The sequence below is a fragment of the Sceloporus occidentalis genome, unplaced genomic scaffold, assembly GCF_023333645.1.
Source record: "Sceloporus occidentalis isolate IW3139 unplaced genomic scaffold, rSceOcc1.0.p SCAF_1, whole genome shotgun sequence".
Taxonomy (NCBI): Eukaryota; Metazoa; Chordata; class Lepidosauria; order Squamata; family Phrynosomatidae; genus Sceloporus; species Sceloporus occidentalis.
Window position 1 is genome coordinate 30,520,234 of NW_028316981.1, and position 14,297 is coordinate 30,534,530.

Below are 14,297 nucleotides of genomic sequence, written 5' to 3' on the forward strand. Positions count from 1 at the left end.
CACCACCAGGAGTAGGATGTAATCCACTTCTTTTTGATCCAGTCCAAAGGGCTGGATTGCAGTACTGGCATGGCTTTTCCAAAAGCCGCCTTATTTGGCCCATGTGTTTTGGGCCAAAGGGAAAAATAGTGTCAGATAACAATTTCAGGCTGGATGCTGGCAAGGTAAAAAGTATTTCAGAAACACTAGGAACAAGAATAAGCCAAGGAGTTGTTACTATGTCCAAAGTCTCCTATCACAAAATACTTTTTCATCCAGCTTCTGTTCACTTCCCAGTCACAGTGCAACTGTACGTAATCTGAAGTTACTTAGCCTGAGACTTCTGTCCCATCAGCAACATAGTTTGAAAAGCACTAGACTGGAATGACAGATTGAGGAGAAACTCAGCTTCAAATTCTCATTCAGATAGGAACTTCAGTGGTGACCTTGGGCCAACCAGCCTGTCTTATGACTTTATCATATGAGCCTTATTCTCACTGCAATCACGCAAATCCATGAAAACACAAACATTACAGTTTCATGATCAATCTTGCACTAGACATCATGGAACTGGGGCTGCTACTGCCACTGCACTCTTTTCCTGACACCCACTTAATAGGATGGGCTTTCTGTCCTATTCCCTATTCAGCATGCCTTTGGCGGGTACAGATCGCCAGAAAGAGGTGGTCAGGATTGTGCGGCGCGGCTACGCGGAAAACAAAGGAGCACTGAAAAGCGGCTCCTTTTAGCGCCACCGCAAACTGCTGGAGGTGGCGCAAGCATGTCGCTGCTGCACGGGTCCATCTGGACGGCACGCAACAGTGACGTCACAGCTGTGCGCGCCATGTATACGGCGCCGCACAACGATGACGTCCTGGTGATGTGCTAGGGTTGAGGGGCGTCTGGAAACGGCGCCCCAAGGCAATCCTAGCATGTCGTCAGGACATGCTAAAGGGCCCATTTGGACCAGGCCTTTCCTTTCCTTTCCTTTTTTACTTTTTAAAATGTAGTTCTGCAGTGATGGTAATGTGACTTCAGATAAAAAAAGAAATGAAGAGAAACAACAACAACAAAAAGAGCATATCAGGCTGTTTGGGAATAGCAAAGGGGGAGGGGACAGGAGAAGACTGTGACAACACATGACTGTCAATCTTTCAACTGCCCTAGTAGTGATGTTTCACACTTGAGGAGTCCTGGGAGTGCCATGATTTGGAGCTATTGATGGGTTTTCCCTGTCAATGAAAAACAATGTCGTAATCATACTTGGTATACACAGCAGTATGGGTCAGAGGTGACGTCATGTAATATGTATCAGCAAAAGCACTCTTTTATGACTATGATCACAGTTTAAAAATCATGTATAGTAATCACCCGAGTAAGGTCTACCTCAATGGATTGCTGTGAGGCTAAAAAGGGATGGGAGAAGAATCATGACTGTGGTCTTGAGTTTCTTGATGGAATAAAATTGCAATTAATCAATAGAGTTTATTCACTCCTCCTCACCCAAGACCACACAGTATATATATACCCACTCTATTCCAGGTCAGCATTCTCTGAAGATGCCATCCACAGATGCCGGCAAAACGTCAGGAATAAACTCTTCTAGAACATGGTCACATAGCCCGAAAAACCCACAAAAATGGGATTAAACAGATGAAGCAGCACAGCAGTGGATCCAACAACCATTTACTAGAGTGACAGGAGAAATATTGGCATTGGGGGAAAAAGGCTTTCCACCAGAAGCGGAAGTCTTCCACCAGAATTTTTCTTCAAGAATCTTCCCTTAAGTGGTCATAAAAGAATGGGCCCTGATGTCTGAGACCATGCATGGCAGCCATCAAACAGAGACATACACTTAATTAGGCCCAAAGCATTTTGAGTGTGACTCTTTGTCAATATCTGTTCTTATGCTAATGAACTACTTACTTACAATATAACATGTAATACTGTGTGTCAGTGCCTAATCAAATCAGTCAGACTTCATTCACTGACTGTTCTGAAATGTACAAGAGCTATCTTTATTGTTTTGGCTTCTTTGGGTGGATAGGTTTTGACTTTTCTCTTGTGACTGCCTATTTAAGTATTATTTTACATGTGGTTTAATCAGGAAGATGTGCCTAGAAATCCTAAGGGATTTAATAGATATCTAGAGCAAAATACAAAATCACAATACCGTTTATGTAATGCAGAAAGAAGGAAACTCCATCATGGTTTTCAAAACTGGAATTAATATTGAAAACTCAGAAACAACTGTCTGCATTTAAATTAAGGTTTTGCTGTGAGAAATCAAAAGGAAGGAGATTGATTCACCCACTGTAAATTATATCAGAGTTTCTAAAAATGAAATAGCAATCAGTAGACAAATTTGTACTTGCAATGCCTGGAAATATACTAGGCAAAACACTGTTTCTGTTTGGTAGACATTTCATATGATATGGCACAGGGGTCACAGCTGAGCTAGAGGTGTATTTCTAACAACAGCAGCCATTTTGTTCCTGTCCTGCACTGACACTGATCAGATAACCAGACGTATTCATGAAACAGGACCCTGGATAACATCTAGTTAGTTTCTTTCCTCTGATGGCCTGTCATTCTGTCAGTCCTGACCTTCAGGCTGTCCTGCACCATCTGAATCACACTCTCTCTGCACTTTCTCACTGACTGCAAGCTACTGTTGTCTCACTGTCTGACCTTACACAAACACAATACAAACAGACAACCCACCTCAGCTCCATCACTGTCTATCGCTTACACGGGAGATTGATAGCCACATAGAATTCTCTCTCTTCGACCTTCACTACTAGAGTGGCATATTCTGACTGACAGCCAACCTCATTTCACAGAAAGCTAAAGTACCAGTACTTGGTTGTATGAGCTTTTTTAAAAACTTGTTTCTAAAATTGCCTCCAAAAAGGAAATTAATGTATAATTCTGACAAGAGCCATATTAAAGATGATACAACACCAGTTTTCTAAAGTATTTAGTTTGCAAGTTTATTTCCAATTGTAGATTTTGAGAAATAATGTTCACAAAACCTACATGGTACCATTGTTATTTTTTCTCTCTCCCAGAGTTACTTCACTTTCCTCTTTCCTCACTTTTTAATTTTTAAAGTACTTTTTTTTTTCTAGTAAGAGAATATTCTAAAACATGGTAAGAATAGAAAATCAGAGCTGAATAGAAAACACATGTTAAAAATAAAAATGAAAAAAAAAAAAAAAAAGGCAGCAGAGGTACCTTTGGAAAATAAACACAGTAAGTGAACCATGTAAGTTTTGTGAACATACAGTGGGCAGATACAATGGTATCTACTGGGGCTTGGTTCCAGGACCCTCTGGATACCCAAGTCTCATACCAATGGCATTGTAAAATGGTGTCCCTTATATAAAATAGCAAAATCAAGGTTTGCTTTTTTTCTGTTTTTATAATATTTTCAAGCCATGGATACAGAGAGCTGACTATATTTCCCCCTTAAAATCTAGTGGAAATAAAATGATAATCTGCACACTAAATACTTAAGAACAATGGTCTATCTTTTTTTGCTTTATGTAGGAGGAAAAAAAAAGAGGAAACCATTCTTTTGTTTTTATATGGTTAGCTGTCCATCTAGCACGCTTTTGTCTATGTGCTTGGCTCTGCTGTTTGAGTGACAAAGGGAGAGAACTTTTCATTCTTGGTTATTTGTTGTGAGTAATTTACAGTGCAAGTGGATTGAGCTAGCACTATAAGAAGGTTGAACACAAGGCTGAACACAGAGAACGTAAAAGAGCTATATAATGGGAAAATGCATACATATAGCAACAAAAGATTTTAGTTATATGGAAAATATCTCTTGGCTCGACGTTATACTGCACAAACACAGATGACCCATAGGTATCTGTGACCACAAAGAATATGGAGTTTCTTCTCCCAGTTCACTATACAAACACAATCAAACCGGATTCACATAGTTCAGGGTCAATCTGTTGCCTTTTCAAATGATCGATCATAACCACACATTTTATTAAATGCTGTGATTCTACATTTTATTTTGAAATGATGTAAGCTACCATGTGAGGGCTTAGCCCTAAAGATACCTCACAAAAATAACTAATAAATACAGAACTCTGCATTGAAGTACAATCATGTAAACGGTGATTTCTTACCTTTTGGGCTCTGGAGGTGGCTGGGATTTTGAGTCTTTCCTCTTTTTGGACTCCTTTTTGGAATCCTTTTTTGCCTCTACTTCAGTGCTTGGGGGATTATTTGCAACTGGCATTATGCCACCAAGTATCTCTTCCATTTTTTGACTTTGGACATGATAGGAACGTTTTTAAGTGGAGTAACAGAAGGACAACAGAAATAGAAAAATGAAATAAATAATAACAGACAAAGTGAAAGAAAATAGGCTAAAGGTAAATAGTAATAATAACAATGACAACAACAACAGGATGAGGTGGAAGAATAGAAATAAATGTTCCAACAATCAATCAACAAAAGAAGCAAAGGAAAGTCAGAATCAAAAAGAAAATAAGGAGAACGAAACTCTGTTGTCCTGACAAGGAGGATCAAGCAAGCTGTGACTTGAGTGGCAGCCTTATAATGTGAAATACCGTCAATGTGTATAATAATTCATTATGATGTTTACCAGAGAGCTTACAAAAACACTTCATTATTTTGTAACACTCTGTTATTCAGTAGCATATGTAGAGCAGAGTGTGATATCTCACTGTATAGAATGCAACTTCCAAAAAGAAAACCATCAGTGCAAAAGATACCAAACAGTCTTTATGGAAAGGAAACTTAGCTTAGCAACACTTTCATGCATAAAGCAAACCTGAAATGTCAGTGTCGCTATTATGGCTATCAAATGGTGACAGGGGGTATTTTCAATGTCAGTTAACTTTTAGAAGGTGCAGGGTCTGATCCACTGTAGTACACTAAATTGGTATAACTGGGAAAGGGACGAGAACTGCTTAATGGAAATATTAGTTTTTTTTTTTTAAAAAAAACCAACCAAAATTAAGTCCTGGTAGAGTTCTATGAAAACTTGTTGTATCTTTGTATTCAGAGTGATTATACAGTTCTGTATCCTATGATATTGTAACCATTAACAGTGCCAGAGAGGCTTTAGGAGTCAGGAAGAAGTTACAAATGTGCCGGATCATCCAGAAACCAAGAAAGGAAGAATGGCAGAAAATAACTATGGAGTTTGTTGCATTGGCTTTGCTCTCGCGATAGACATGGGATGTAACTTTATGAAGTTGGATCTTATCTCATTTCCCCATCACCGGGGAGTACGCAGCCCGTTTGCAATCTGGGCTTCTGCCGCATCGCTTCAAGAATGGAAAAATCCCTTTCTTGAAAAGATGCAGGAGTAGCCCAGAGAAGCCCAGGTTGCAAACAGGGAAATGTGATAAAATCAACTTTCTTAAAGTTACATCCTGCATCTATCGTGGCAGCAAAGCCAATGTGATAAATTCCTTAATTGTTCCTTCCCCTTCTTTTTCTTCTCATGATGTCACTGGAGGATATTAAATTAATTCTCGTTTGATTTATCCTGTTCAGTACAATGGCTACATGAAGATCCAAATGTGTTCAATTTCTTAACTGACTAAAACATATCTGAAACATACTTTCTGAAGTAAATGAAATGTAGATGGTGGCTGAGATCTTGCACGAGTTGGGTAGCATAATGTTCCATAAGCACAGACCTGCAATACTGCCACCCTAGGAAGACAGCTCTTTTCTCAAATGAGACCTTGTTTCTCTTCCCCCACTGCAGTACTATGACTGGAAGGGCCACAGTCTGGTTGCCTCATTCCTTCCCTGGCCAGTAAACAGCCATGACAGCATCACTGGGGTATGAAACTTGCCTTGGGAAAACATGGAAGAGCTATAGAATAGTCCTTGCAACTCTCTCCAAAAGACAGATGGGTACACATGTCACCAATAGGATCACAGTTATTATTTACAAGAAACCCATTAAAGCTTTTGGCTCTCTCTCCACAGTAGTCATTGCTTTTTTTATTTAAAAACAACACCCAAAATTTAAATCTAGATTTATAAACTACTATTAATGCATCAATTGCCCATGTCAAATAAATAGTATTTCCTGACTTGTTAAATATAACAAAATATAATGCCTTGTAACTAATAGGCTATATTGCAATTTCATTTAAATCAAAGTGATATCTGGTAAATACATTCTTACACCCTATTGGAGATCTGTTCTACAGCCTCCTACTACCTATATTCTTTCCAAACAAGAAACAAAAATAAACAAAACTGATTACATTCTCAGTTATATACTGGACAGATTCACATAACAGTCATTAACCAAAGTGATGCTTATTTGTTTATTAAATTAAGAAATGCTTTATTTAGGAAGGGATACTCCCCACACTGGTGGGACAAGTAGATCTCCCTTACCTGTTGCCATGAACATGTGATGCACAGAAAGCAAAACTGTAGTGAAGCAAGGTGGGGTCAATCATTGCTCCATTTTCAGCTCGCTCCAGCAAGTCACTGAGGTAGCAGAGATGCCTGTGACAGCCTCTCACTCCGTTACGGGCACAATACTCATCTAGCACAAATACCTGGCCGGGACTGAACCAGCCCTGTGTAGAAACAGAGAGGATGGATTTCAAATACAGATTTTTTTTAAAAAAAATGCTAGGCACCTGAGACAATAAACAATAAAATAGAAGAGAAAAGAACAACCTATTGCCATTGAAATGAAATGCATCTGTAAAACACACCATTTGACATGATTTAAGTAAATTATAATTTAAGTACATTCAAAAATATTTCAGATTATCTGGAGAAACCTAGGGCTACATCTAACATCATCTCATGAAGTGAACATTTCCCATCTCCTTCTCTACTCTGCTGCTCCCCCACTTGCCACAAAAACGTGCCTTGGAGGGTCTACCATAACTACAGATGAAAAAGAGAGAGTCTTGGGATGTATTCTTTAAAAGTTTTTATTTCTTTAATTAGCTCAATGTGTTTCCAGCAAGAAATATTTGTATAGGCTTCTTCTGGGTATGTTAAAAGAAAAGGGATAATACATATGCACAAATAATTATAGGCAAGGCATAAGTGAAAGAATGCATGCCTCCTGTTAAACTGCATATGAAATACATTAATTATAAAACAATATGTTAAACTAGATACAACTGAATATATGTAAAATAATGGCCTCGAAATACTCAGAAAGCATTCTGAAAATCAACCTACAGGATTTTTTTAAAAATTAAAATAAACTCTTATGCCTGGCAACTGATAGATAAAATATACAAATACTTCTTGGCGGAAATATGTCTGGCTAATTTAAGGAATATAGATTTTTAAAATACACCCTGAGATTCATTGTCTCTTTTACATCTAATTCATTGGATGTTTCCAGTTCCTTCTGCTTCTGCATGTTAACACAACCAGAAGAAATCCAATTACAGAAACAATAAGAATTTGTGCAGCTTTTATTACTTATTTTTTCTTCCTCCACAACTGCTAATAAGCAGCAAAACAAACACACACATACTAATTGATGTATGCTACAATACAACAAACAAGTTGGTACATAATTGAAGCAGTGAGTCAGACACGGATAAATGGTACCAATCATAATTCATACATTCGGGGAAGGGGTGAAGTCTTCCACATTCTGTTCATGGGCATATAAATAAGCCAACTGCAGTACAGGAAATGAGAGGCAGAATATTCACCATATCACTGCTAAGTCACCTAGATTAGGAACTGCCATGTTTTTGAGTTATTATACTGCTCTTCTAGGTTGGACACTACCGAAGCTCATTAGCAATGTGTTTCAAGCCCCCACAGATGTATACAAACAGGGTTTGTTCAAGACTTAATTATACTTGAAGTATCCCCACAGAAATCAATTGGACAAATTATTCACAACTAACTTGAGTAGCACTGCATGAGCTAATTCTAAGCATGGCTAAGTTTGGATCCAGTGTATTGCCTCTATTATATTTTTGTTATGTGTTAACTCTTCCATCAACCTAGAATTTTCATGCTTTTCAGAGTCTGCTAGTTCAGCTCTTCTTTTGCTAAAATTTATTTTTTTAAAAAATACAGTAACATTAAAACTTTTTAACATTAATTTTATCTATTTGGAGAGGTTGATTATACTTGGAAATATATATATTTATATATAGTATATATATAAATTATACTTTGAAATATAGATTTTTCAAGCAAACAAACATATTCTGTTATGTGTGTGATATAATAAACCTCCTAAGCAGCATGTTATTGTTGTTGTTATATTCTTTCAAGTCATTTCTGACTTATGGTGACCCTAAGGTGACCCTGTCACAGGGTCTTTGGGGCTGAGAGTGTGTGACTCATACAAGGTCACCCAAAGGGTTCCCATTGCTGAGTTGGGAATTGAACCCTGATTGCCAGCATTCTAGTCCTATGTTCAAACCACCAAACCATGCTAGCCCTCTAAGCAACCATAGATTGTCATATATGGTTTTTTTTTTTTTTGCCAGATACAAGTACAAAGATTGCAAAGGCTATTTTTTGGCCCTATCTCCCAGAGCTGCAACCTATAGAATGCTGACAAGTTCTGGATAAGCTCTCCTTGGCAAACATATAACATATCAAGCAACACTTCGGACTGATACATCAGAGCTTGAAAAAGGTCACTTTTTTGAATGACAACTTCCAGAATCCACTGCATGGGCATGACCTGAGCCAAGCGGACACAAATGCTCAAAGGAATAAGTGTCTGGTTGGTGGTTATGTGGATTACCACCAAACTGTTACAATCTATGATGATGCAATAAATGATTTTAAACTACAGTTGGCCCTCATACATGGATTTTTTATACATGGATTCAAGCATCCATGGCTTGCAAATATTTTTTTAAAAAGTATAAATTTCAAGTATCAAACCTTGATTTTTCCATTTTATATAAGGTACACCATTTTTCTATGCCATTGTATTTAATGGGACTCAAGCATACACAGATTTTGTTATTCACGGGTGTTCCTGGAACCAAACCCCAGCGGATAACAAGGGTCCACTTTATTTCTATTAAAATTGCAATTGTGGAAATACATGATTTTTTTTTCTCTGCATGTAATGATTGATTGATTCTTATTGTATGCGGGTCTAGATTAATTATGTCTTGCCTAATATTATATTTTACCAATATTTCTGTGCCCTGATTCTTATATTCCAAGATCCATCTATACTTATGAGATACCAGAAATGAAAATTTCTAAGAAAGGTTGAAAGCTACTGAAATGTCTGTATCCATGATATGTGGTGGTACTCTAGCCTTGCTCAAATATGTGACTGAAGGTGAAATGAATCTTAATCTACAAAAACATTACACAGATTTCCACACAAGGTTTTTCAGCATGGGGATAGGTAGTTCTATAACCTTTCCTCTTCCATAAGCACCTTTATATAGCTCAGGCACCCCTCCTCAAGAGGAAATTTTAAAGGGCAGCTCAATGTAGATTATATTAAATTAATGGGGAAGTTAGGCCTAGGTTGTGTGACTCTCCAGATGTTGTTGAACTGCAACGCCAATAATTCCTTACCATAAGCTCTTCTGTCTAGAGCTGCTGGAAGTTGAAGTCTATAATATTTGGAGGGAAACACAAATTTCACTCCTGCTCTAGGCAAAGAGAGAGAGCATTGAATAAACAAGACACTCTTTTGCCCTTTGTTTGTTTTGGACTTCAGCTCCCAGAAGTCTGAGCCATCTTGAGCCCCAAAAAGATGGGCCAAATAGAGTGGCTTCCAGCCACTCTGAGGACATGGCAGTTGCAAAAGGAGCAGCAAAACCACCACCACAACAACATCAACAACAAAACGCTCCTTGCCAGCAGTTCATTTGGGACCACCATGGTGGCCCACGTTGGGAATAGGCCTTCTGATCACTGTGGTCCCAGGCTGATCAGGGGCCAATTGCGACTGGTGTGGCTAGAGGCCGCTCCTATCCACCTGTCTACTTCACCCCAACGTCAGTGATTCTGGTGCTGAAGTTCCAAACTCCTGGAGGGCCACAGTTTGGAAATTGCTGCTCTAGATTGATAATGAAGATACACATTTGCTGGAGGAGATAGTAAACTTTATCGCACGGGCCCTGGAATGGGCCCATTGCATTCTAAAAAGGGAGCATTCTGGGAACGAGATGGGGCTAAGAACAGAGTTTACTGCACACTGGAACACCGCTGCTGCTGCTGGACGTTCCAATCGTGTCCTACATCCGCTCCAGGGGGTGCAATTTCTGAGAATACTTTGGAACAGTTCTTCAAAATCACGCCCCCTGGAATGGATGTAGGATGCGAGTGGAATGTCCGGCGGAGGCGGCAGCATTCCAGTGTGTGGTAAACTCCGTTCTTAGCCCCAGCTCGTTCCCAGAATGCCCCCTTTTTAGAATGCAACGGGCCCGTTCCAGGGCCTGTGCAATAAAGTTCAGTGTCTAGTTGTGAACAGGTCTCTCAACATACCGTATATACTCATGTACAAGTCGACCTCATGTATAAGGCGATGGAAGGTTTCAGGGTCAAAATCCTGAGTTTTGATATGACCCATGGATAAGTTGAGGGTAAAACTTAGGGGGCTATAAAGAAAGATGGAAAGGGTCCCTCCTTCTCCTTCTCTGGACCTCTCCCAATAGATTCCCAGGTGCTGCAGTAGTGGTTTTAACATCGGACTGAGAGGAAGCAAGTGGATTTAAATGGAGAGTTGTTTCCATAGGAAGCAAAGTCTTGCAAAAGGGACTGGAGAGATGGTTTTAAATGGAGAAGTTTTTTTTTTTTAATAGGAAACAAGGTCTTGCAAAAGGGACCAGAGAAAGAAACAAGTGGGTTTAAATGGAGAGATTTTTCCATGGGAATCCAGGTCTTGCAAAACGGAGCAGAGAAAGAAGCAAGTGGGTTTAAATGGGGAGTTGTTTCCATAGGAAGCCAGGTCTTGCAAAATGGAGCAGAGAAAGAAGCAAGTGGGTTTAAATGGGGAGTTGTTTCCATAGGAAGCCAGGTCTTGCAAAACAGAGCAGAGAAAGAAGCAAGTGGGTTTAAATGGGGAGTTGTTTCCATAGGAAGCCAGGGCTTGCAAAATGGGGCAAGAGAAAAAAGTGGATTTAAATGGAGAGGTTTTCCGATAGGAAGCAAACGCTTGCAAAACGAAGCAGAGAGAGACACAAGTGCTTTTAAGTGGGGAGTTTTTTCTGATATGAAGCAAAGGCTTGGAAAAAGGACTGGAGGGGGAAGGAATTGGTGTCAATGGAGACTGGGGCATCAGGTTTGCTTGCTTTAAGACCCTTCTAAGCACTACTGATGTACTGATATGGCCTAAGGGCTAATCAATAAACATTAATTGATTGATTGATTGATTGACTGATTGATGTACTGACCCTTATATAAGTCTACCCCAAATTTTACGGGCAATTTTGGGGCATAAATTTCTCAACTTATAGTCAAGTATATACGGTAGTCAACATTTAATCTGTTTAATGGCTTTATAAGTCACTACCGCATGCCAAATAAAAGTTTATTAATCATTATATAAATCACTATCACAACTACTGAGTATGGATGGAAGGTGACTGGAAGTGCAGGTGTATTGTAAGCATAGAGCATTATATTCTTGGCAGTCTATTCACTGTACATTATTTGATTTCTCTGAACATTCTACAAGGGCAGCTGCACATGTTAAGAAGTGTTATAACAGTGAAATTTCAAGGTTATGTAGGCACAAATTATTAAACAAGTGTCCTTGTGAAACTATTCCAGCATGCCAGAGCACATGAAACCATTATATTTTTTACAGATGATCTCTCAGTATGAAGACAACAATGATGTCTTCCCAAGTGGACTCTTTCTCACCTTCATTTTAATTTTGCACATATGCTACAAATGCACCCATGCACCATGTTCACAAATCTTCAGTATTGGTAAGGCTGCTGAACAATTGATCAGATGCATTGCTTTAATGCTCCAAAGCTGCAAAAATCTTTCATCTTTTAATTGAAAAGTTCCTGTGGCGACTAGATCAGTGCCCTGCCCCTTTAGGCAACTTCTTTGCCACCCCATCTGCCACCCCAAATGCTACGTCTTTGAAATGACGCTGCTGTGAAAAGATTAAAATATATTTTCTACCACTCAGATGACACCACATCTTTTCTGGATGCCAAAATAGCTACTGTTGAGGAGAGTTGAAGAAATATCAATTAAGAACTCAGTCGAAGGGATTTGCTTATCCTTGTTGGGCCAACTCCAGAACAGATTGAAAAGGGATTAAAATAATGAGGGGCAGAATCAAAGGCATGGGAAACAGACATCATTCCTTTCATTATCCCAACCGCCAGAAAGCGCATGTGTGAAAATGAAAATGCCGATTGAGAATAATGCAGAAGTTGGACTGTCATAAGGCTCCTGTGATAGTGGTTTCCTTTCATTATATCACTTCAAAAGGACTACTAGAGTTTTTAATTTTAGTGCTTACTGAAGCAGAAATATTCCCCATATTTAAGATGTTCGAGGTGTTTTTACTTCTCAATGATATTGTGGCACAATGGAGGGGAGGATATGGCAAGATATGGGGAATAAAAAAAAGGAATAGTGTTTTTCAAAATATTAAAATTGCAGGAAAAAAAACACAGCTGCTGAAAACTACATGTATGAGAAAGACATGTAGCTTCAGACAACTTTTACACAGAAGTAAACACACTGTGTATGTATGATCATTATTTGAGAAAATAGTTCAATGAGCTACATTTAGCAGCAATAAGAAACTTTCCCCTTCTCTCTTATACCTGATCCAGAAATTCAGTCTGATTTTTTAATCTTGCAAAATTTATCCTAATATTTTGTTGTCTTCATTTTTTTCTAAATCTCGGGGAAAATAGGCAGCAAAATTTACATCTGATGCAGTCATCTGTGGTTATTTTGTGAAACAGGACTAGTTAGTAGAACTTTCAGTTCAGAATTTTGCTCAGAAACAAAACCTAAAGTTAGAGAGTAAGCTCTTTTTTGCAAGTCCACTTTCTGAGCATGCTATCTGCTGTGCTACTAGTTTTCCTGCTTTTTATGTGTCCCGATGCTTCTGCGCTTGCTGACAAATCATGATTTAGTACTGCAGCTCAAATTGGGGAGAATTTTACTGTCCCGGACACTTATCTTTCATTGGCTTTCTCATGTGAGCTGCCATCTGAAACCAGACTATGTCTGCAATGGAAATTTCCCCACAGCCAGTATCATTCCAGCAGATGGTTGTTGTTCTCATTTAGGGGTTCTTTGTTATTTTACTTTGGCCAAAATCCAATGGTGTGCTTCCACATACCCTGCCAGAAGAACTGGGACATTTTCCTTTTCCTCTTCCTACTGAAGCCTTCCATAGCACCAAAAACCTGCTCCATAGGAGGCTTCCGGTGTTGTTGGTTTTATTAATGCAAAAGGGGCTGATTGGGGGAAAGGGGAGCACCAATTCTGGTGTAAGTAGTGGGCTCCAGAAAAAGAGCACCCTTGGATCCTTATCTCCTTTTTCAGATCCAAATCAACAAACTCACACTACCTTTCATACTTCCAATCATACTGTTCTGTTTTTGGAACAGAACAGAGCAGGAAAACTGTGTCCTACCCTTTATAATCTTAGATCTTTATTTTATTTACAGATTGTTATTGCAGCATTGGGCTGTTTTCTATAAATGGAGTTTAAGGTAGTCAGATAATAAACATCAATAAAAATTTCATCTGGCATCTTGTTTGTGACATATGCAGGCATACGTCCAACTTATACTTGCACATGCTTTTTTATGGTCAGTGTGGATGACTAATTCCTTGCACTCTTAACTTAGATTTCTCATGCTGGGTAAACCTCCACAACCATTTGGTAGCCAGGAGACAAGTATGTGTGAGTGGTTGTGGAAGTGGCAGCATCCGCATCCAGCTACATGGTATTTATTGATTAACTTATATTATTGGATTTATATCCTGCCTTTCTCGAAAAATGGGATTCATTTATAGAAATGCAAGAAATTTCCTGATGTAAAATATCTGGAAATTTGAAAGCTGTGGAGAGAAAACATTTTTTCTATTTTTTGAAGGGAAAAAAAACCCCTGACTTTAAAAAAAAAATCCAATCAGTAGTAGTAGCTGATTGAAATCAATTTTCAATCAATTGAAACACACTGAAATTCGCTTTCAGTCAGTAGTAATAACTACAATCAGTAGTGGTAACTGACTGAAATTCAGTTTCCTACTTTAATGACATGAAATGCATTATGTGTGGCTTGGCCTGACATAAATATATCATGTTTCATATAATAATAAGTACAATTTGT

General features: G+C 38.7%; 1 protein-coding gene across 21 annotated transcripts in view; it reads right to left on the reverse strand.

Annotated features, from left to right (window-relative positions):
- Nucleotides 1-14,297, reverse strand: part of CADPS (calcium dependent secretion activator) — a 452,259-nt gene that overhangs the window by 157,430 nt on the left and 280,532 nt on the right. For 11 of the 21 annotated variants that reach the window (XM_089518937.1, XM_089518931.1, XM_089518899.1 and 8 more), the window contains exon 13: nt 6,391-6,578. In XM_089518937.1, coding sequence (XP_089375063.1) covers nt 6,391-6,578 — 188 coding nt within the window. Of the gene's footprint in view, nt 1-4,124; nt 4,269-6,390; nt 6,579-14,297 lie in introns of all 21 variants that reach the window. The other 10 variants (XM_089518908.1, XM_089518853.1, XM_089518845.1 and 7 more) reach the window with 1 other exon arrangement.